The 25,656-nt window shown below is 35.3% G+C and overlaps 1 protein-coding gene across 1 annotated transcript in view; it reads left to right on the top strand.

Moving 5' to 3' along the window:
• The window catches only part of LOC149571214 (sulfhydryl oxidase 1-like), an 85,748-nt gene that overhangs the window by 6,474 nt on the left and 53,618 nt on the right, over positions 1–25,656 (top strand). Inside the window, exons 2-8 of the mRNA XM_089812797.1 lie at positions 7,874–7,898; positions 7,997–8,089; positions 14,562–14,740; positions 16,322–16,388; positions 16,567–16,635; positions 16,724–16,797; positions 16,879–17,035. Coding sequence (XP_089668923.1) covers positions 7,874–7,898; positions 7,997–8,089; positions 14,562–14,740; positions 16,322–16,388; positions 16,567–16,635; positions 16,724–16,797; positions 16,879–17,035 — 664 coding nt within the window. The remainder of the gene's footprint in view (positions 1–7,873; positions 7,899–7,996; positions 8,090–14,561; positions 14,741–16,321; positions 16,389–16,566; positions 16,636–16,723; positions 16,798–16,878; positions 17,036–25,656) is intronic.

Genomic DNA, 25,656 nt, shown 5'->3' on the forward strand with positions numbered 1-25,656 from the left:
ATGACATTCCACTAGGTAGACCACCAGATAGGGGTATTGAGTACATCATTGAGTTAGAAGAGGGGGCTAAGCCCATCATGATTACACCTTACAGGCATCTGAAGAGGTTGAAGGATGAAATTGAAAAAACCATAAAGGAGTTACTTGCTATGGGTCACATTAGACCAAGTAAGTCTCCTTTCGCTTTTACAGTGGTGTTGGTGAAGAAGATGGGACATTAAGGATGTGCATTGATTATAGGGTGCTTAATAGTAGGACAATTAAAAATAGGTACCCCATTTCTAGGATCGATGAGTTGATAGATGAGCTTCATGGAGCTTGCTTCTTCTCAAAAATAGATTTGAGATCAGGTTATCACCAAATCAAAGTTAGAGAGCAGGACATTGAGAATAGAGCCTTTAGATGTCATTGTGGCCATTTTGAGTTTGTAGTTATGCCATTTGGGCTAACTAACGCACCTGCTACTTTTCAGGCAACAATGAATAGGGTTTTCCATCCTTAGTTGAGGAAATTTGTACTTTTCTTCTTTGATGATATCTTGGTGTATAGTAGATCTTGGGAGGAGCACTTGGTTCACCTTGACACGGTGTTAGATATATTGAGTAGAGAGTCCTATGCAAAGGAGACGAAATGTGATTTGGGTATGACAGAGTTGTTGTATTTGGGTCACATCATTAGTGCAGAAGGCGTATGCATGGATCCTGAAAAGATTCGTGCCATTGTGGAGTGGCCTTCATCGGTGAACCTTACATAGTTGAGGGGCTTTCTTGGATTATGTGGTTTCTACAGGAGGTTTGTGAATGGATATTCCAGGCATGCAGCACCCTTGACAAATTTGATGAGAAAGGGAGCTTTCTTCTGGACTCTTGAGGCACAGGAGTGTTTTGAGAAATTTAAGGAGTTGATGACTTCCAGTCCAGTGTTAGCGTTACTAGATTTCGGCAAACCTTTTGAGCTACACTGTGATGCTTCTGGAGAGGGCATTGGAGCAGTGCTTATGTAGGAGAAGCATTATATTGCTTATGAGAGCAGAAAATTAAGAGGGCTAGAGCGGAGCTTCATCATATATGATAAGGAGATGTTAGCCATTATGCATGCTTTGGCTAAATTAAGGCAATATTTGGTAGGTGGCAAATTTTGTATCAAAACCAACCATAATAGCCTAAAACACTTTTTGGGGCAGTGAGATCTCAATGATAGGCAGCGGAAGTGGGTGAGCAAGTTACAGTCCTATGACTTTGATATCACATATTTTAAAGGGACACAGAATGTAATTGCTGATGCTTTATCATGTAGGCCCCATTTGAGCTTATTGACAGATGTATCAGAGGATTGGAGACACTTGATCCTTGCAGAGTATGCAAAGGATGCATGGACTGCCGGATTCATAGATGGAACTATTTAGGACAGCAGATACACCCTTGTGAATGATCTCATCATTTACAAAAGGTGAATATTTTTGGTTCCAGGCTCAACAGTGAGGAGGATGGTTCTGAAATCTTTTCATGATTCACCTATGATAGGACATCCTGGTTTCTACAAGACATACCGAAAGATTAGAGAGCGCTTTATATAGAAAGGGCTCAAAGCATAAGTACTTCAGTATATTAGGGAGTGTCCCACCTGCCAGCAAAATAAGCAGGAACACTCCTATCCAGGCGGTTTACTTCAGCCCCTTCCGATTCCTGATAGGAAGTGGGAGTGTTTATCTATGAACTTCATCACATGACTGCCTAGAGCCCAAGGCAAGGACTACATATATGTGGTTGTGGATCGCCTTACGAAGTTTGCACACTTCTTTCCGATTACTGCTACATACACAAGTGGCAGAGTTGTTCTTCAAGGAGATATTCAGACTACATGGCTTATCTCAGAGCATTGTGAGTGACAGAGACAACAGGTTTATGAGTTATTTTTGGCAGGACCTATTTAGGTTGTGTGTGACAGAACTCACTTCGAGTACTAGCTACCATCCTCAAACAGATGGTTAGACATATATAGTGAATAAATGGGTGGAGGGATATCTCAGAAATTATATAGCAGGGCAACAGAAGGCATGGGTAAAGTGGATTTATCTCTGTGAGTATTGCTACAATACCACTTATCACATGTCTATTCAGATGTCACCCTTTATGGCCCTATATGGGTATGAGGCACCCAATTTTATGGATTTGCTTTTGAGTGACAATAGAGTGCCCATTGTAGGTGATTTGTTACAGGAGAGTCAAGACATTGTTAAGACTCTCAAGGATAACATAACTAAGGCACAGAATCAGGAGAAGCAGTATGCAGACTAGAAGAGGATAGAGCGGACTTTTGAGGTTGGAGATATGGTGTATCTTATGTTGTAGCCTTATCGTCAATCCACTCTTAAAAAGAGTGGTGCTAAGAAACTTAAGCCACGATACTATGGTCCATTTAGGATTATTAGGAAAGTGGGAGAGGTGGCTTATGAGTTAGATTTGCCAGCAGAGAGCAAGGTGCACAATGCTTTTTCATGTGTCACGCCTCAAGAAGGCGCTAGGACATCATATTGTTCCTTCTATAGTGCTCCTACCCTTAGATGATGAGGGAAAATTGATATTGGTGCTAGAGGCTATCATTGATTACAGGGAAAGGAACTTGAGGTGGCACACTATAAGGGAGTATTTGGTGAAATGGAAGGACCTGCTAGTAGAGGATGCGACATGGGAGAATGAGGAGATTTTGCAGCATTTTGACTTGAAGTTGCTTGAGGACAAGCAATTTCAGGGCGGACTGGAATGTCCCCATCTTTTTAGCATCTCAGTGGAGTTCTTAGCCTTGACATTCTCCGAAGGCTAAGTGGAGAAATAAGGAGAAATTGATTAAATTAATTTCTTATAAAGTCATTAAATAAATTACAATAAAAAGGTGACTTTATATTTAATTAATTTAATTAATTGAGAGTGCATTAATTATTGGAAGGGGGAAACTTCTAGTGATTTAATTTTCTAGAAGCACAATTAATTATTGTATTGCAAGAGAGAAGCTTCTAGTGAGTGCATTAATTATTGGAAGGGGGAATCTTTTAGTAATTTAATTTCCTAAAAGCACATTAATTATTGGAAAGGGAGAAACTTCTAGAGAATGCAATTATTAAATATTTATTTCCTTCTAGAAGGGTGAAGGAAAAGTATAAATAGAGGTGAGAGCTTCATTGTTTATCATCCGATTATTGTGAATTGCATTTGATATTAAGTTGGGAGAAGAGACTAAGGTTTTCGATTTCAGTCAGCCATTAGAGAATGTCAACTCTTCAATGTTGCAACCATTTGAGGTGGTGAAATATCTATTGAATTTGGTATTCAGGAGAGCTTCAATTCAGGAGTTCTATTTATGCTTAAATTGGAGAATAGATTTTGGCACGATGCCGCGCTGCAGTATCTATGTTTGATTCATTTCCATTCCATGGCATCACTATTATCAGATTCCTATTGTAACTATTAGTAGTTATCATTGTACTTCATAAGCATATGATTTTGTTGTGATAATTCAGAATCAAATTTTGGCAATACTGTAGTCATTATTGTGTGTCAATTGTTTTGCATTTCATATCTAGTTCCCATGTATTTGCATTGAAAATACCAAAAGAATTGCACTTGCATATTAGTTCTTTGTAAGAGGATATTACATTGGTATTAGAGCTTGCTTGCAAAGTGTTTTACAAAATGTCGAACAACTGAACTAGAGAAGATTTTGGTTTTTGAAGAAGTTATAACCTGTTTGGGTTATTTCAATTTGTGTACTTATACAACTCCTCATTACGTCTCTTTCTCAAGTCCTTAATATATAGTCTCATGGTGGACCAAAATTGCACTAGAACACGTTAACATGGATCAAAAAAGGGCTCCAAAATACCATGGTAAAACCTTATCTTACATGCTAAACATAGTATTCATGCCTCTGACTGCGTTTACAAATTCTTCATAATTGACTAAAGCAATCACCCCTGGTTTGTCTTACAATCTTTATACTAGGGAATACTCTTAGAAGTTGTCATAGCTATGCCAGGATTCTTTTAGTTTTTGTCATAGCTCCTCCTAAAGATAGCCTTGCAATCTTTTAGTTTGTCATTGACTTTATCATCTCAAGTATAGCATTTAAATGATTTTCACTGTCAGTTGGACACACATTCCTCACGGGTACATAACATATATTGGCATGGAATAATCAAATAAATAGGACTCTAATTAAATATATAGGACTAATTAAGTTTTGCATAGGGAGCATCAAGTCTTTTTTGGGCTACTTAAAACTCTTTTGTATTCTAATGAAAATTTTCATTGTTACGAGCAAAAAACAATATTGAGATAATGTAGAAACAAGAAAAGACGGAAATACTATAACACAGATTTAACAAGGTTCACCCAATATGGACAACATCCACCAGAGAAACAAACACCCACTTATTTTATTATCCAGTGAAGAACAAATTACAGTCTGATGGATTTTTACACAACAACTTATTTATTAAGCTTTTTAGTTTTTTAGGCGGTTTACAAAGTTAGTCAGCAAAAATAAACCCGGTGAGGATACTTGACAACTGTACAGTACTTGCCTGATCAGTCACCACAAACCAACATTCGTTAGCCTGTCAAATGGTTTTTTAAACTATACTTTTATAATTTATAATATTTTTATACAAACAATAAGATTTTATTGCCTCTTCATGCAGGTATAGGCTCTCAATTTTCATGTTGCAGAGAGACTTATGGAATGCTTATTCTGATAAAGAAAAAAATTGTTATTTGTGGCACTGGCAACACGAAGATTAAATACTCAATAAAATGGAGATAGATAGGAGTAAATTTGTGTTCCATTTTGCTAGCTAATTAGGAGTGTATGGTAAAACCTTTGAACCGATTTATTTCACTGACTAATTTATTTTCATGAGCATCTTATTTTAATAAAAGATCAGTATAAAAAACAAATAGAAGACAATGCATAAGATTTAACGTAGAAACCCAATGTGAGAGAAAACCACTAATACAAAGACTGCTAGGAGCTACTGTCCTAATCCAGTCTCACCATTCCTTCTGTCCAATTACAATTTTAAGGGCACCAATCCTAAGGAGTCAACATACCCCTCTTATAGGAGCATCAACTCTTCTCCCTAATAAGCACCAACTCTTCTTCCTAATAAGCACCAAACTATTCAATTTGAGCATCAACTCAACCACCCTTCTTAAGCAACTTCAAAACAATGTGTGAGCGCCAATCCACCACATTATACAAAGAAGGAAACTTTAGCTTTCTAATCAGATATGAGTACATTGAGAATCTTATAGAATAACAGACTTAGAAATCAGTCTACACTACATAACAAAACTGATGATATTTTGTACAGACTGTAGATGTATAAATGCCTTATGAACAAAGTGATCTTATGATTCTGATGCTGCAAGCTGATTTTGACAAATCCTTTGTGTCAATCAAAATGAAACGCATATAACTCTTGTGCAGATCAAAACAATTATATATATATACTGCAAAATACATCTGATGAATCTGAAATAAGCAATGAGTTCTTGCAACCAAAACCAGTCTAAATAATTTCTGCTTATTTTGGAAGTTAGACTGTTACAGACTTCTGATAGTATAAATTGTTGGTTCGCAACTCAGGTCAACTAGTCTGTCGTCCTCCTCGTCACAGTCCTCTGCATTGTGCGTGCAGAATCAATAGCATTTTGTCAGAATACGTCCTGTCTCTCCACCCTAGTAGTCTTGAGTCCAAGTCCATAGTTGCTATGTAGTAGATGCCATGCCCTACTGTTAGCCCAGACAAAGTTCAACTTTATCAGATTATCATGTTTTAACAGATTGCAAACACAAACATATACGAATACATGTGCTGTTCTGCCTTTGATTACCTCCTTTGATATTAACACTGAACAAGTCATTCAACAGAAGTTGGCTTTTCATCTACCATCTGATTCACCATACTATTTTCTGACTCTACAAATAAGGATTCAACATATTGAACTCAACAGATTTTATTGAATGCTCTCTACCTTTCATATGCTCATATTTCTCAAATATATCCTTACTCAATATGAATAGGTAAATATATCCTGAAGTTCAGAAGATTCGAATCAAAATAGTTTCCTTTAGTTATGGCAGTTGCAACTTCCTCTTAATAACTACCACTTGTCTTTTACCCATTCTTAGAATTTGTTTACTTCACTTACTTTCTGTGTGCGGTCACTTTTTGGAGTTCAGGAGAAACCAATATCTGCTAGTTTTGTTAGAACGTGATGCTTTGGATTTTGAATTTGTTTTAACCAGTTTAGAAAAAGATAATTAACATTTATTGACTATCCTTTTTAGTCACTGCAGCTTCTCGGAAGAAACTTCATATTTCCTGTGTAACACCTGATAAATGCTGAACATTGATGATTATTGAGACCTGTTTGGATGCTTGCTAACCTTGACATAAACAAATTATACAGATGTTGAGTGTTGGCTATACACCAATCTCAAACAGCTTCGTGGTGAAAGACTTTGTCTTTTTGTTATAGAAACAGACACCTCCGACAAGCATTGGTTCTAATTATAACGCAACCAAGCATAAGGAATTTTGAACCATAATAGCTAGGACATTATTTGGTGTGCATCTATAGCCGAACTTCAGCACAAGGTGAGGCCCATTACAAGTCATTTTGAATTCATCATTTCGATCTAATAAAACATCAACCCTGATAAAACATCATTTCAGTTTGATGTGGCAAACAAGAAGTTCAGAATTTGTCATTGATCACATGCTATCATTCCATTTGTCCCAGGAATGGTGGGTAAACTATCTCTGCAATTATCTTTGACATCTATCAATGACATCTCTGTCCAACAACGGAAATGGTATCATTTTCTTGTCATGGAAAATGCTGAAGCAGATTTTCTTCAAAGATCTATTTTAAAATTCTTGTTTATATGTCAAAGTGCAAAGCATTCAGGATTTTCTGCAATTTTTAAGATAAAAGATAGAACACATTAATATTAGATAGCATTTGTAATGTAATTATTAAGAACAAGAGAAGGACCATGAGCATACTCAAGGAAAAAGATGCTTCTAACTGTTATACACTGAATGAAATACTTTGTTATCCATTACACAAAATTTTGGCAGTTGACCTTTATCATTCCATTAGATCAGGGAGCACTTTAATTGTTGTCGCTGCTGGATGATTTAAAAGTTGACGAATCATGATGAAAATTCAAATAATCTGTATTCTTTGATCCTTATAGATGAGACAACAAAAGAATGACCTAATATGTTGTCCTTGGTGGAGATATATGGCATAGCTTCTATTGCCAATGATATGAGTACTTTTTTGACTTGCAAGTGTGCAAAATCAATTCCTTATTCATGAAGGTAGTTTTTAACAAAATCCAACTCATTATCCAACTTGCGAATATTGTCAACTCACATGGAAACTATGGATAGTTAACCCATTATGCTGTAATTTGCTACTCGGCAGTAGACATATATCAAATCCATCTAAATAAAATATCTACATTGATATTTTTAAGAATGGTGTGAAATGTAAGGCAAGACCTTCACTTATTGTTTTTAATATCACATTTTGTCTTTTATTCTTCTATATAAAAGTCATTTATGATGATGCTTTTGAAATATTGCAATATTTTGTCTGACACTTGTTATTCGAGAAAACTGAGGCATATTTAGGAAAAATGAAAGTGCTATGAATTTAAATCAGATTTATTTTGTGATTAAACCAATGCAATTTTGTGCTTTACTGCCTTACATATTGTTTTCTGTATTATACTCCTTCCAAATGCCTCTTTTAATATATTCCATAAAAGTCTTTAATTGTGTTTTTCAATTCGAATGCAGGTGTCCCGCATGTCGGAACTACAAGGTAAACCAATTGAAATGTATGAATGGCTCTCTTATCACTATTAATTCAAATACAAGTTTCAAATGGTTTTTAACTGATTTACATTTGTGATGGTATAGCCTCAATATGAAAAAGTTGCCAGGCTTTTTAATGGACCTAATGCTGCACATCCTGGCATTGTATTCATGACGAAGGTTGACTGTGCATTGAAGGTATATTATCTCCACAATTATGAAATTCACGAGCACATATGAGATTGCTCTGCAGCTGCAGAACTCAAAATTACAAGTTTTAAATTTGGTTGTTATAGAGAACTACGTAGGATATAAATGCATAACCTGCAGCTTTATAATTCTCAAATTGTATACAGGTGTTTAAAATATGCTATGCAATTGCATTAAAGTCACGATATTCGACAGTCCAATTAAAGTGAAAGGGAGTGCTTTTGGTAGATAAATTTGTAAGAACATTTGTATCAATGTTTGAAGTAACATTCCATCGTCCATCTTCAGGATGAGAAAATCAATATGATGAAGATGATATATTAATTTCCATTTTGCTTTCTTCATCCTACTAATGGATTATCGGATGTGATCCTAAATGTTAATATAAAATTTCTTATACAGTTTTCTACCTGAAGTACTCTAATTCAATGTAATTGCATGTATATATAGCAAAATCTAGTATGCTGTGAGTTGTGCCTACAGGTTGTTATGTTTCAAGTTTTGGATGAAATAGTCTTGATATGTCATTATTTATAACTTAGAGCTCAGTAATAGATGAAAAGGACAGTTTAGAATGATATATTGATGTAGAGCATAACATTGTGATTCCACATTTGTGTTTGTGCTTTCGTTTAGGGGATAATGAAGTAGAAGATTGGGTGGGATTCTAGCACTATCACATATATAGCAAAAGTTACATGGTTCAACTATGCCATGTCTCTAAAATGTAGACCTAAGTTGCTGGTATGGGTATGGCGATGGGATATTGGTATGCCGGTAAGAATTGGTCGGCTTAAAAAATGAACTTGGATCCAAATTGTTGTTGTGTGTAGGCATCCAAGTGACTTGAATGTGTTGTCACATGCATTCACTTCAACAGCCCTGTATTTAAACCATATAAATATACAAAGTTTAGCTACTTAGGGGGTATTATCATCATTTTCTCAACCAGAACATTTACATGAATCGCAAACGATCTTATTAAATGTAATAATTTTTTTTTTGCTCACATAGTGTCCTTTATGAAAGGAAGTTGTGATAATCTTAGTTGTTGGATTCGTACCCTGGAGGCCTTATCCGGATTTGGATTCGTGCCGCCAATCTGTCCAGATCCACAGGGTAAAAGCACAGATTCTGCCCAGATGAGATTAATCCTGCGAGGATTTGCTTGAATCCTCGAGGATCCATAGGCCAAAAAGTGTTTAAAGTGGGTCTAACTTCATTAAAAATGATTTTTCAATATTGGTTTTCCCTCCTAACCCTAAAATAACCCTTTTATTCAACTTTCAAATACATTTCACCTCACATTTTCTCTCATTTCTCTTATTTTTTGTACATATAATGCGCACACACACAGACATATTAATATACACAAATCCTTACAAATCATAATGGGAAAATATATTCATGAATCCACAGTTCCTATTCACGTGTTCAAATCCAAACCTGAATCTGAATCAGAAACTTTAGATAAAATAAATAAATGGTCCTTAAAGCTTGGCGTTTGTTCCTGATAACTCATTTTCTTTGCACAAATTTAATTCTTTGAGTGATAACAAAGCAACAAAAATCACCTCGAAGTAAAGCTGTAAGCCTATTTGTTGCTATAATTAATCATGGGAATTTAGATCATGTTCTTGATCCTCAATATTTTGGTGGAGTCCTCCACTTTTGGAATGTTCTGGTCCAAAATGGACAGGAAGCCTTTAAACCCCAGTTTATTAGCACTCATTTTAATTTGCGAGTCAACACCAGTCTCCCCCAAAGATGTGTCCTTGAAGCCTGGATGCCCATAAAGGCAACTGCCATTGGGGCTAGGTCGAAAAAATCAGAGCAATTTTCAAGTAAGTACATCAACTTTAATGGAATCAAAGGAAAATCTGTGGGAAGCTTAAATTATAGGAATTGCCTATTCAAACTGCTCCTGTCTATTCCAGTAGTGGACATAGGGTCCCTTGAGTCTAAATGTGACCTGGGTGATCTAAATCAAGTTTTTTGCCTTTTTCTGTTGTCATGGCCTCACTATGAAAGGATTCATGAATGAAAGGGCTGACTACAAACATCAGTGAGCATTATGAATACATAAGTGGCAATCTTAAATATGAACAGCGATTAATTTAATAATAAACAGTGAACTTTGAAGTAACTAAAGTTATTATCAAATCCATGAAAAGGTCCAAATCAAGAAAGAAAATAATTTTGTTAGCCAGCAGTACAGGAGGCACATCTCTTCACAAAAGACAGTCTCTCTCAGAGGTCACATATCCTTGAATGTAAGATGGATTATAAGTGAAGAAGGTTGCAGTGGAAGGAAGGCCACAATCAGCAAACAAGTACGATAACATCAAAGAAGACAATCAGGAAGATTGAACCAGTTAGCAGATAAAATAAGAAGCATTTAAAACTAGAAAGCAACTAAGCTTAAGATCGGACTTCTACAAGTCTATCAGCAAAGACAGCAAATATTCCTACGGTGGTTATTAATCAGATCAGGCTTCAAACAGCAGTGTGATATTATTTCCAGATCTGCCATTCTCAGCACTCTATAATCTCCCAACTGCTTGTGGTATAGAATCTATATATAATGATTATCTCTTGTGTGTATACTCATATGATGGAATATAAGCTATGCATGATAATGGTACTGTATGAAATCTATCTTGCATGAAGGATTGGTGATGTGAGAGGTGAGCTATAACATGGTTATTTAAGTAGGCCACTCTAGGGATAACCATATTACTGGTTCCTAGTGCCAAGAGGGCTTTGATATCAAACCACAACTTTGGCTTTGAAAGAAAATCAAGAAATCCTCACTTAATTGTTTACCTCTCTTAGTAGGCCACCTTGGTGGATGTCCATTGTCCATGTTGACTGCCCACTGAGGCCAAGAGGGCTTTGTTTCCACTCTGCTCTTGGGCTTAGTGTGGATATTGCTTTGAGTGGGCCTAGTGCGTGTCTTTCTCAAACTCTAAGGTGTTTGTATAATATAATAGATATCACATGAGTGTGATGTGCTTTTGTCTATAACCCTAATGATTGGAAGTGTATATATATGTGTGTGTTTCTTATGTTGTAATTACAGGATTTAAATCCATGATCACATAGTTGAGAATATTTTATTTCGTATGATGTAACCTTAACCCTGCTTTGTTGCAATTATGGTTCTAGTGAAAAATTGGAAAGGGAGATTACATGTGTATATTCTGAGGCAACCTAGTTGTATGTGCATTGGTTATTAGTCCTTTCATCATATCTTCTTTGTATGGGGCTTTTAGCACGCATTCATCCTAATGCATATCCAATTGTCAAAGAATCTATTATGAACTTTAGAATTTGGGCACTTGATATTGAATTGAGTTTAGATTTCATTCATCTGCCTTAGCTAGTTCTCCCCATTAGTGAAGGTTTGATGCTTTCTTAGCACTTCAAAGTATTTCAATCTCATTTGGTACTGCTTGAATTCTTCTGTGTTGCAGCTGTATATCTCTTGTACTCCTATTACTAGATACCCAAGGCTTGTCTTAAGCTATTTTATTTGAGACAATGGTTGGACTTTTTGCTACCTCGCCATTGCATGGATCTGCCAAAATTTTACTGTGTTCCCTGATTAATGAGAAGAATCATAAGCAGTTTTGAAGCAAACACATCTATATTTTATGCCTGTGTAACGGCAACAAGGCAAAACCAGTGATGACTTGATTTGAATGGCTGCCCAATCCAATTGTCCATGTATATTCTGCCACCACCTTCCTTCAAATAGCAATTTATTATTAATGGTGCTCAAGGAAGGAAAATCTCTGAAAAGCAAGTTGTTAGGAACCTGCATAAAAATAATAATTTTTTTTCAAATAATAAAACAGTTAAGTCTTAACTCAATAATATAAAAATATAAATATTCAAATGTATTTATAATACAAAACAAAGCTTTGAGGTAGGGCAAAACCATAGGAACACTCCTTATTGGCAGCTATGTTTTTGGAAATAAGAAATGAAAACTGCAACAGAAATGACAACGTGACATGAAATGAAATATTTAGCAGTTGTGTGTATAAGAACTATACATTCTGAAAATTTAATGTGGTTCACCCAATCTTTGGACTACGTCCACCAAACAGTGAGTCCAATATTTTTATTATCTAGTGATTATGACTGATTACAATCTGTAATCTCTTACAACTCGATACTGCCTCAAGAAGCTATTATTGCATCACCCCTGATGAAATCCCTAACCCTAAGCCATTTTATACAAGAATTTTGCCTCTTTAGGGTTGTAGTCATTTACAACATGTCAGCCCAAAAATTGCTGATAAATTATGGAGAGTGTACAATACTTCCCTGATGAGTCATCACAAACTAACAATATCTAGCTTCTATCAAAGCACCTGTAGCCTTTCAAACTTTTGCATTGTTCATAATTTCTTGGACAACATTATCATGACCCACCACCTCTAAGGAATCAACAAAAATCCTGGAAATGAGCTTTACATTTTCGCTCCTCCTTCACAGTCAACTGCTCTAAAAATCATTGCCCCCTTGGGGACACAACAATAACATTGATTCCATCTATCAGAAACAATAGATACACCTGGCTGAACCCAAGAATCTCTAATAAGTTTTAGTTTGGCCTCTTGCAATAAGGTAGTGCACACCTGTACAAATCCAAGGCCTGTGTAACCAGAAGATGCTCATTCTCTCAAGATAAATCTTTACTTTCTTTCTATACATTTTAGAATGTTCATTCCAGCCCAGGAAAAAATAATGTTGGGTTTTGCATATTAGCTTTGGCTTTGTTCACTCCCGGCCTCTTCTGTTGTGATTTCATTGACAACTTGTGTTGTTATCTCATTGACAACTTGCGTTGTGCTGCAATTTATTGTATATAGCTCTGCCTAGCAGTTTCAGCCACCTAAGAATATTTAACTTTATTCTATTAAAAACAGCCCAATATCTTCAAAACAAGGTCACAGATGAATGCGATGATGTTATTTCATCCTTCCTGTTTAAATAGATCATCAACTCTGGGCCTTGTTCATTCCGGGCCTCTTCTGTTTTGATTTCATTGACAACTTGCGTTGTGATGTTCTCTACTGCAATTTATTGTATATAATTCTGCCAAGCAGTTTCAGCCACCTAAGAATATTTAAGCTCTTTCCTTATGCCATACATGTAGCTACTTCTATAATGTACTATTTTTAACTTTATGCCACATCATTTTTCTGGTGATATAAAATGAATATATCTGTCTAGCTTTCAGTTCTTTTGGAATGATTTCCAGCTAGTTATTTAAAAATATGAGAAACATTTAACAAAGCCTTGTTCTATTAAAAACAGCCCAGTATCTTCATAACAAGGTCACAGATGAATGCGATGATGTTATTTCATCCTTTGTGTTTAAATAGATCACCAACATTTCTGATGCATTCTATGTTTATAGGTCCAGAAATGTTGATATGGACTAACTCTTAGCGCTCTCTTTTTCTTGTTGTATTCGTAACTCTTAGTGCTCTGTTGCTCTTGTTGTATTCTTCTCAGAAGCAACATTGTTTTGTCTACCAGCCATGCATGCTTAAAGTTCACCCACAAGACCTTTGATTCCAGTCAAACCAGTCACCATACTACAGTCTGTTACCATATGAAAGCAAATTGAAAATTTACATGGTCATATCTCTTATGTTACAATTTGTCGTTTGCAACATTCTCTCAAACTTCTGAGTAGAAATTACTTTCAAGTTTCAAGCAATTTAATGATTTATTAGAAAAAAAATGCAAATTTTCAATGCCCACATATGACCAAAGTAGGTCAGTGGGATTCAAAAGTAGATTCAGATATTGGAGAGAATATATTACCTGCCTTTGAAGTCACTTTCCAACAAAGAGTGCCAATGTGTGCTCAAATGCATGTTAATGTTGATAGGAAGAAACCCTTGCCAGATAGTGATAATATTATTGTCAGTTTAAGCCTTAAGGCATTGCTGTCAATATGGATAGCCATACAAGATTTTGTGCATTATTGACAGACAGATTGTAGACCGAAGAAAAAATTGATAAGAACAAAGAAAGTCTTCTTACAAGGGCCTTAAACAAAAAAAAGTGATCCGTTTGCAACACAATTACATTTTGAAACATCAAATTCTTTCAATTGGAGAACAACTGACTAAACCTTAGGTTAGTGCCAGCCAGTCTTAGGGCATAGTGGGACAAACGAATCCCCCCATTTCTAATGACAAATTAGAGGTAAGTGTCACCACAAGACATGGAAACGTGCTAGTTATTGATGAAACAAAAATAATGGAGACTGTAGTAATTACGAAGAAATTGTTATTCTTTTAAAAGTTTAGACTTTAAGATGTAACACTTTTGCACACACATATGCATGTATCTATGTATGTACACACACTTACACAACTTGTTAATGTTGCACTTCAAGAAATTATATTCTTCCCTTTATATGGCAGTGCAGGTAAATACAAAGTTGTGTGACAGATTTTCAGTTAGTCATTATCCTTTGCTACTTTGGGGTCCACCATCAAAGTTTGCTTTTGGTGGCTGGGAACCTAATGCAGATAGTGGGATAGAACCAATTGACAATGCTCGCACAGCTGAGAGTTTGCTCAAATGGATCAATAAGAAGATTAGCAAGTATGTTCTCTTCTATAGATTTTAGCCAGAATGCTTGTTTTATGGTACTTTGTACAAATTTGCTTGATTTGAGTTTCCAACAATTTCAGTATGCAAGTTTATCTGAATTTTTGGGTCATGCAATTACTTTCTTAGACAAATTGCAGTACTGCTCTTGAATTTCAATGGTTAGCTAGGGTCAATGCATTATTGGTTTGAGAAGCTTTTCCCACAAATGCATGAAATTGCCCCTATAAACTAGCGGAGCATAAGTTAAAACTTACAAGTCTCTTGAATACTGCTGAAAGTTGTGGGGCTTTCATCATAAATACATGTTTCTGGCATTGGTTTTTGATGCCTCTCAAATATTGCTTGCATTTTGTTCCCTATATATCAGTTTTTATTTAGATATTTATACTGCTATATGTTAGTTGTGTTAAAATGCATATAAGCTGAAATGTTTTACTTATTTGCATCCCTTTTGGAACAGCCCCGATTGTGTTTGAACACTTAAGTTTTGAAAGTCTTGTTGTTACTAAGTTAGGTTGTCACTTGTCTGTTTCTTTTGAAAGAAACTCATGAATTACCGAATCCCAAATAGCTCTTATTATTATTTTTTTCCAGAAAATTTATTCTACCCCAATCAAATGGTCGTTTCCTTAGATTTCTCGCCTAAATCAAATTGCTTTGAGCTTCAAATTTATCTTAATGCCTAAAAAATTGCTTTAAAGTTTAAATAAAGCTATTCTAAACCACAAACATCTATTATTTATATATGTATCATAAATGGATAAACAAGGAAAAATGCATTTTTAGGCTTTTAAACATACCATATTTCAGCCTGATGTGTTGATTTCCTATGCTGGAGGGAGGAAAACAGAACTTTGAGAGGATTCATGCCTTTAGTGTCTTTAAACATAATACAGCTATATACTGTTATTTCTTGGCTACATTTTTTTAATTCTCTCTCTCTCTTGTTGAGCATTTTCGAATTCTTTAATTCATTTCATTTTACCACTGAATATCATTTGAATTTATCTTAATATAAATTAGTAAAAATCTGATATTGGAAATTTTGGAGGGCCTTGCTAATATATGTAATGTATAAATACGTGAGATATTATAGGATGATGATAATGTATTTACACTAATAATGAGTGTGTCAGTCCTGGCTTCGTACAAATGTTGCATTCTTAATCTATTGAAATAAACACATGCCTTTTATATATCAGATAATGAAATAAAAGACTTAAAATATTGTTTGGGGGCAATTTCATCGACACAAGCAACGTCAGTGGTGAGGGGCCTTTTAGTTGGATTGCAATAACTACGCTTAAAGGATTCCATGAATCAATGAAGACCATAATAAATCATTAATGTCATTTACTTTGAAAGGTCACATAAAAAATTGAAGCGCTATTTATCTTAAAAGTCACTATGAAACAATGGATAATTTTATTTGTGATGGTTACAATTGAAATAATTTCCCAGGTAGATGCTTTCATTTATACTTTCTTTTACCCAAGAATTAGCATACACAGTTTGAAACAAACGTGTTGATGAGTTACAGATGCCGTTAACAATGAGAATTATGTGTTACAGGTCATATAGTTTGGATGATGAGAAATTTGAAAATGAATTACCAGCAAATGCTTCTGATCCTTCAGAGGTACATTCTATATCTTTTTATATGGTATCTTGCTATTGAGTTTACAAATAATGATATCAATGCAGTTTCACTGTCGACAAAATTGCAAATTAATTTTTTAATTCAACCTGAAATTATCATTTGAATTTTCTTGAAACAAACTTAAGACAATTTGTTCAATGTTTCACTGGTAGAGAAGGTTGCACGATCCATATATGACATCGAGGAAGCCACTGCAAATATTTTTGAAATCTTTGTGGACAACAAGGTTCATTTCTTTTGTTGGTTCTGCATTTTAAGATTGTTGTTTGTATTTATCACATTTCAGATTAATATTTAAGATCTCTTCATTGCAGGCAATCAATTCTGATGCACGGGTGTCTTTTATAAGATTTTTGCAAATTGTAGCAGTTCATCATCCATCTAAAAGGTACATTGCACTCATGGTTCCATTTTAAAATTAATGCTATTGCTGTTATATCTTTACTTACAACACAACACTAATGTTCAGGTGCCGAAGAGGCAGTGTGGAAATACTAGTGAACTTTGATGAGCTTTGGCCTTCACATCCATGGTCAAGTGATGGTAAACAGGGAGTACAGCTCCGTGAAAAAGATGCTTTCAGGGACCTGCATGTCTGTGGAAAAGAAATTCCTCGTGGGTACTGGGTAGTTTTCACTCACATTAACTCTTTTTTTTATACCTTATTTGATTCCGATTTTTTATTTTTTTCTACCTTATTTGGATTAACATTTACTCTTTCTTTCCTACCTTATTTGATCTTTACTGATTCTTACAGTTGGACTGTGCATTGTAATTGGATGAAAATATGTTGTGTTTTGAGGACTTTTTGACATCTAAGCTGCATGTTGGGGTTTGGGAACTGGGGTTCAGTATTCAGATTCAGCAATTTTCCTTTAGGGGTTGGGTTGGTTTAGACACAAAACATATAAAAATGATAACATATTAAGTTTCTAAATTTGAATTGGATAGGGGTATGGTATGTGAGTATAGTAAGTTGGTAAAATAATTGGTATTTTGGGACTAGGTAAGGCCTAGGTTTGTTTATACAAAAGCAAATAAAACTCGTAAATATATACATATTTACAGCAGAAAGTAATAACTAAGCTTGAAGCATTAAACATCATGGAAACGGATCCTTTTTTTGTCCATGATACTAGGTGATCATGCATTTTGAACTACCATAAATATTACAAATTTGAAATACAATGAAATTTGTGTCTATTGACAAATTGTCAAACTTGAATGTCATGATGAATTCATAGTTCATTAAAACAATTAGTTATCATCACCATATGGATCATCATTATCGACAATAGAAGATACATGATTGCTCTTCATTTGGTTCAGTTTGGTACATTGTACTATTCATAGTAAGTGTTTATTTCAGGAAAGTCAGGGTTTCTAATTAAAGGAGGACACTTGTTTGGGTTCTGTGGAGTGTCGAGTTTTGGCATCTTTGGCTTGAGCAGTTATTCAGGGACTTACTATTTATATTAAGTCAGATTCATAGAGCTGCTAACTATGGCATGGCACTTGGTCACATGGTTTATGCACTTGACTATAATGATTCTGAGTTGAATCAGTGATTTTAAGTTGATGGCACAAATTCATGTTATTAAATTATTAATAAAGTGAACTTTATTAATAATTTATTATAAAGTCTATTATAGAGTATAAAAGTAAATGGGGGCAATGGGACATCATTGAAGTGTATTAGTTGATTACATTAATTGGGTGCCTAAACCAGGGAGTTTATAAATTGATACTATATAAAGTCAATTCAAGCAATTTAATAAGTTATTAATGTGAATTAATTAATTGAGAAACATCTTTAATTGAACCTTATGAACAATTTTTAATAAGAGCTAAGTGCAAATCGATCTCATTATGGATATGTGAGCTTTTTTTAATTTTCTTGGAATTTGGAATTAGGTGGGAAAAAACTAAAAGGGTTTCTACAATTCGTCATTTGGAGCGCAAAATTCTACAATGTTCTTCAAAAATTAGAGATGGTGAAATATCCATTGATTTTTGCAGTCAGTGATGGCTTCAACCCCTCCGGGTTTTTTTGATAGTATTTAGAGCACCATCGAGGTGAAGCAGTGTTGTTCTCTCTCTCTCTCTCTCTCCTACTATGGACTCTTTGGTCAGATCGGCTGTCCTTAATGGGTCCATTGTGTGGGATCCTTCTCTTCTTGAGTCTAATTGGGTTTCCATGGAGAGGGTTTAGGCCCTCCTTCGACGCATTATCAGATGCCACTTGCCCACCCCCCTCAATGTCATCTTAGCTGAGTTTGGTGCTCATCCTTTAAGGCTTGGGATAATTTTAAATCTAGTTTGGTTTTTTCACTGTCTGCGGAGCTTTGTGGACTCTTCTGAGGGCTGTTCTAGATACTCCTACCTAGGTTACAATTCCTTTGAGGCAGTAGTGATGTTCGATCCTGTTGGCAGGGCTCGTTTCTGGTTTGCCCAAGCTTGTACTCTTCTTGGTTCGATTGGGACCTTGATGGATACTCTTCCTCCTCGTTTTCCTTGGATGTCCTTGCTCACCTCCTTCCCTCTCAGGAGGAGCTAAACATGCACGTTAGGACTGGCATCTATAGACAATATACTATCATGACTTGGAGCAACCCTTTGGGGGGCCTTTAGTTGAGGATGGCTTTCTATGCTAAGAACTTCATGGTTATCCAGCATGGGATTATTGTGCGCCCATAGTACCTCACTTGCCGCTAGACACATGCCCTATGCATCTCTTTGAGCTCTTTCAGAGTGGGCTCTCATCGAATATGCATCCAAACTAATCATCACATTAAGGATCTTGCGTCTCTGCAAGCTTAGGGAGGCAAAAACTAAGACCCACTTTATTTTCCGCTGCCCCGTCTTCTATGAGTTTAGAGGGAGGTTCCACTACTTATTCAGAGAGTGTATATCCCTCTCGTCTTTCATTAGATACACAACGACGTCTTACACTTTATCTTCAGGAGGCCTTGCATCTTTGAGGCCACATCTTGCAACCGTAGTCATCTTTGGTATAGTCTTTGGACTAGCTCATTCACTTCATTCTTCACTCTTGGGTCTCTGGCTCGAGGGTCAAAGCTGCCCCTTTGCCACTCTTTGGATCACAACAGGTCCGTGGGACCTTCTAGAGGATACACTTGACAACACTCTACTTCCAATAGATTTTCAAGATGGTGCAGGATTCACCCTCGCTCGAGATTGTATCCCTCGGTTCTTGACTACTTCTTGCCTATGAGGAGCAGTTATTTGGTTTGTCCTTCTTTGGTTCTTGTTTTCTTGCTTTCATGTCTTGTTCTTCTCACGAACATCGTTTGGTGCTCTCGCTGTTGGAGGGTTTCTCTTAGTATGCTCTTCAATACCTTAGACCCTTGTAGTCTCTTGCCGAACATTAGTAAATTATCTTATCTTTTATCTTATCATCAAGGGGTCATGTATGTGCTTAAATGCATAGTTTTTAGAAGAGTTTGAATTAGTTTTTAGGAGTAATAATGATAGGGTTTGTGGTAAGTGGCCAGCGATTGAGAATCACTATGTTTGATAGGGTTTGATGTAAAAACCCTCGTCGGCTCAACATCTAACGGAGGGAATGTCTTCAATTGCTTTAAAATTGCAGCTTCTCCTCTATCTTAATATACCAATCCTCAAGAAACTAGATATATATAAGCAAAAATCTTATTCCATGACAAGGCTAGTTACCAAAATAAGGTGGATTTGGTATTGTAAACTTGCAGACCATTGCATTGTATCATTAAAATTCACATGTATTGCATGAAAGTAGAAAACACAATAATGAACTTTTGAATTGACAACAGGTAATTCCAATCAGTTACTATAATTTTGAAAATCCTCACACAACTAACAGATAACAATTTGATTGGTAATTAGAAAATAGAGAATTACAACTAATTGTTATTGGCACTTGCTTGTCGAATTTCCAAACCATTGTTTGTAGGTTGATTGTCGTCTTATCCATACTAGATGCGACTAATGGCAAAAATGCTTGCCCAGGTATTTGCACACAGGCCTGATCAGAGTCAATTCCAACTATAATAATTTTCCCAATGCCTAGGATTGCATCCAGATCGTACTTCTATTCAAATTGATTGTACGGTATCTATTGTTTGTTGCAAGTGATCTCCTCTTCCATACGCTGATTTCTCCTTTGCTCAGCCCTTCATGCGGTGTATCTGTACAATGTTTAAGCTTGTGGTTTGTGGCTGTATGGTACGGTAGTCTTTCTTTCACAACCTCTTGCCGTATAGTATTCACAATTGGTGTTCTCTGGATGCCGTACAATACACTCTATATGCCAATGTGTATGGTGTCTATTTCTTGTAACATGTTCTTTTTTCCACTTCTGAACAACCAATCGTATGGTGCACTCTCTCTGCTTTCCTGCTATAACACTACTGTACGGTTACCTTCCCTTGCAATCTTCTCAATGTATGTTCCTTTGTTGTACGGTATGCCTTTCAAGTTCTCTGAGTCTTGTGGTTGTGGCTGTACAACTGTACGGTACCTTCTTAACATGTTCTCATGTTTGCTATTCTAGACCGTACGGTATGAATTACTTCCCTTTGTTATCTTGATATCGTACGATATTAAGTATTGATTACTTTCCTCGGCTCTCGTGATGCCGTACGGTATTAAGTACTCTTAGGCTTGCTCTACTATAATATTATTATTTATCTCTTTGATTTCTCATTTACACATTTATTCTAATTATTTATGTTTACATATATAGATCATTACTTGTTTTATTATGTTTACACTCTCTTTGAGTTGTTCATTCGCGGAGGTGTGTTATTTCTTTCATGGTAGACTTTCAGTTTCGACCCATTCACTGCATCGGGCACTTCGTTCCTATCGAGCGTCTATAATTTTATTGCTCCATTATCGTCAACTTTGTGGATCTTGTATGGGCCTACCCATTTCACTTTGAATTTTCTTGGTCTAATTTCGTTGCGCCCATTACACTACAACACTAGTTGGCTTGGTTGAAATTTGTTCAACTTTAAGTGCTTATCATGCCATGCTTTTCGCCTGTTTTGTGTAACCTTCGTGGCCCATTGTGCCTGCAGTCGTCGCTCGTCCAATTTATTTAAATGATACAATTGTTAAGAATGTAACCTGGATAATTCTACAGGTCTGATAGTATAGACTGTACCTTCTTACCTTCTTAGTATGGTTAATATATCCTATGAATGGTAAGTAATACATATATATGCCTTTTCTATAAGAGCCGGCGATTCCAAATAGATTTTCTTGTTTTGCATTTAACTAAACTAATACTAAGTTTTGTTATTAATGAAGTCGCCGATTTAGGAATAATAATGTTTTAATGCCAAACTAAGGGTCATGTCCCTTGAGGGACATACCCTCTAGAAGGATATATCAATGGGTTGTGAATGTAGTTTGGGAGACACACAATACACAGCAGTCTGATCTTCCAAGCATTCTCCTTCCCACGAATACATAGCAGAGATATTTACTATCACACAAGTTCGAGCATAGAGGACTGGACCTGCAGTAAACTTTAGTAATATCTGCCTCAAGAAATCTGAATATACATATTGTTTATAAGATCATTATCAGTAACTCAAAACTGAACTTTAAATCTGAGTCAAGACTCAAGAATTCGCAGAACTTTACATGGTATCAGAGCCAGGTTATGAGAGCTAGGGCTCTGCAAAATTTCAGTAATCAGACCTCATATATATTCAGTAGTTTTCTCCCATTTCAATGGCATATACAATCAGACCTGAGGACAGATTTGATGGGAAAGAACACTTTGAAGCCTGGAAATTTAGAATCTTGATGATTCTTGAGGAGAACAATGTTAAACAATTTGTTGATGGAGCATCCAAACAGTCCCCAGTTGAACCTCACAAATCCATATGGACCAATGGAAATAGAAAGGCCATTCAAATCATCTTGGATGGAGTTAAAAATGATATTGTACCTATGCTTACGAAACACCAAATTGCCTACGATATGATGAATGCATTACGGAATGCATATGAAGTAAATAATGCAACTAGGGTTCTTGCACTGAAAAGACAACTGAATCACATCCAAATAAAGAAAGGAGAATCGATAAACTCTTATTTCCTAAGAGTTGCCGGCATTAGAGATGAATTATCAAGCATAGGAACCATCATTAATGACACCAAACTAACGCTCATGGCCGTAGATGGATTGCCAGAATCATGGGAAACATTTGCACAACGAATAAGTGCTAGAGATCAGCTTCCAGACTTTAACAGACTCAAGAATAATTGTCTTCAGGAAGAGTCAAGAAAACTAAAGAAAGGAGGAAAACCAAGAGTAGAAGATGAAGAACTTCACGTTCTTAATGCAAACTCTTATAAAGGCAAGAAAAAACACTTCAAGAAGAAAAGGGGAAATCAGAAGAATGGAAAGCCCAAGAAAGATCTATCTAAAATAAAGTGTTTCAAATGTGAAAAATTTGGACACTACAGATCTAATTGTTCAGAAAATTCCAAACAACAGGCAAATTGTACAAATGTCATTAGAGAAGAAGAGACTTATGATCCTGAGAACCGTGTTTTGTATTCCTCTCTATCAAATGAAATCTCAAATAAGGCATGGGTAATTGATAGTGGATCTTCCAGACATATAACGGGATACAAAGAAACTCTAGATTCCATATCAGAGAAAGTTAACGGTGAAGTTACTATTGGTGATAACTCTGCACACTCAGTTGAAGGAATTGGTGGCTGCACTTTGAAACTAAAAACATGAAATACTCTTCTTAAAGATGTACTCTATGTACCAGGGATTAATGTGATATCCCTATTTTAGTAAATAATTTAAATAATAAAATATTATATATAAAGTAATATCAATTATAATAATAATATTTTATATGTAATCATGTAATAATATCATATTATAATAGCAATATGAAAATGCAAATGAAATATTAATCTAATATAATAAATAATATTATGATTAAGATATATTTTAATATAGTAATACTATATTAATAAAGTATTATAATATAATATAAATATAATTGATATATTAATTGTAATATAATTATTAATATAATATATCTTATTATATTAATTAATATAACTAAGCTTATAAATATATAATTATTATAATTATATTATTATTAATATAATATAATTATTAAATTTATATAATATATTGTGAAAGGACATGACTCTTACTATATAAAAATATATATATGTAGAACAATAACGTTGCTGAAGGAAAAGGCATAGAGGAAAATTGGAAAATTATATGTACAGTCAGAATTAAAAACCTTATGTCCTAATTGTGGACATTATAATTGGTATCAGATAATATAAAGCAAGAAAAGAAATACGAAAAAGCCATAAAGCAATTTCCTTGCAAAAGAATTGATAATGAAAAGGCAAGTTGGGAAAGCTATACAAATTCGGGCTTTGATATGGTAAAATGAAGTTGAGATTAATATATATGAGCCTTAATTATACTACAGAGGGCATTAAATCAATAAAGGAAGACTTATAATGGATAAAACATCCCACGTAAGCTGAAATTAGACATCAGCACTAAAGAAATATTAATTAAGGAAAAGTAAAGAGTTCAAGACAAATCAAAAGGAGAATCTTCCCTACAGGTAAGTAAATGTTTTATTTAACTTTATTTGGGTTTATATCTTCTTATGTAATTTTCTTAAGACTTTTTTTTATAGTAATTAATAATAATATAATTATAATAATTATATATTTATAAGCTTAGTTATATTAATTAATATAATAAGATATATATATTTGATCGGTAATAAGATATATATTTTATTAATAGTCAAAAAATACATAACTTCTTTACATCTTTACAATATAATCGTCATGTCTTGATATCTCTTTACATCTGCTATACTTCACCAATTCTTACAACAAAGACATTTTCCAAGGGCTATCATCTATACAAAATTGACCTTTCAAAAACATTCCCTTGACCCGATTTACAAAATACGACAAAAACTATATCAGAATGGACAAAATTTCTACAGTATATCATCTTTCACAAGGTTCGTAATTTCTGCTACTTCGATGATCCACAAACCTGCATCAGTTGTATTCCATTGATCCGTTGAGCTTTACTTACATGCTAGAGCAAAAACTTCAAAAACCTTCCCTTACATAACTGCTGTGTTTGACATTAATATCTTCACAAGGGAGAATGTTCACCCTACTGGCAAAAAACCAAAAGACCTTTCAACCTTTGTTCCTGTTATGCTCTGTGCCCTCCTCTAGCCGAACGCCTTTTTCTTGGAATAACCCAATTCAATGGCCCCCTTTGGTTTTGCGCATTGAAATCCAGGATAGCGTCCTTGAGGGTTGTCCATGCTGCTCGACGCTCGTTTACATAAGCCTCTTTATCTGAATACCCCTGAGGCCAGTTTACAAATGGAACAATGCCTTTCTCCCGTCCCTCCTCTATATCTTCATAACCCTCGCTATAGTCGAAGGCCCAGCCCAGGTGAGCCCACTCCAACATGGATTCCATGTTTGGAATGAGGGTGTCTTCAAAGAGTTGTTTCATAACCCAGCCCACGACCTGTTCATGCTCGCCTACCTCCAGACCCCACGCCATAGTCATTGCTGCAATGTCGACTTGGACTTTCCACCTATGCTCCGCATCTTGAAAAAGAGGGCACAGTCTATCCTGTAGTGCCTCCACCACTGCTTGAGATGGACATTTGAACATCTTTTACAAATGCTGGTCTGCAACATGTCCGAATAAAGCTTTCTGTTGATGCTTTGTTTTGAACGTGAATGAGGTTTCCATTGCTATTTTCACCAAAATGTTCAATTGCTATTACCACACCAGTTTGCTGTCCTCCTTTCTTATTAAACTCCAATTCGTGCGTAGCATTAAATTTTCATTTGTGATGATTATCTCCTTACAATTCTCTTTAATGAAAAGCTTGCGTTCTCTCCATTTAAAAGATTTCGCACACTTGCCCAGATTGAGGATCTTTGAAACATCATGTCGATCCATCTATATCATTTATGTGTAATTACAACCATCCTTACAATTTATATGCTTAATAATTTAAAAAGCTCTCCTTTCAAATATGCCTTCTCTAACCTTAATTTCTCATCATTCATCGCTAGAGCCTTTTTGGATAAGATGTCCGCTTCTTTATTACTTGCTCTTTTAATATGGGTAATTTTAAAGTCTTCAAATTTTTGTAATTCTTGGTGAATGAGATTGATAATAGGTT

This window comes from Cupressus sempervirens, chromosome 2 (assembly GCF_028749045.1).
Source record: "Cupressus sempervirens isolate cs-2001-9-10 chromosome 2, ASM2874904v1, whole genome shotgun sequence".
In the NCBI taxonomy this organism is placed as follows: Eukaryota; Viridiplantae; Streptophyta; class Pinopsida; order Cupressales; family Cupressaceae; genus Cupressus; species Cupressus sempervirens.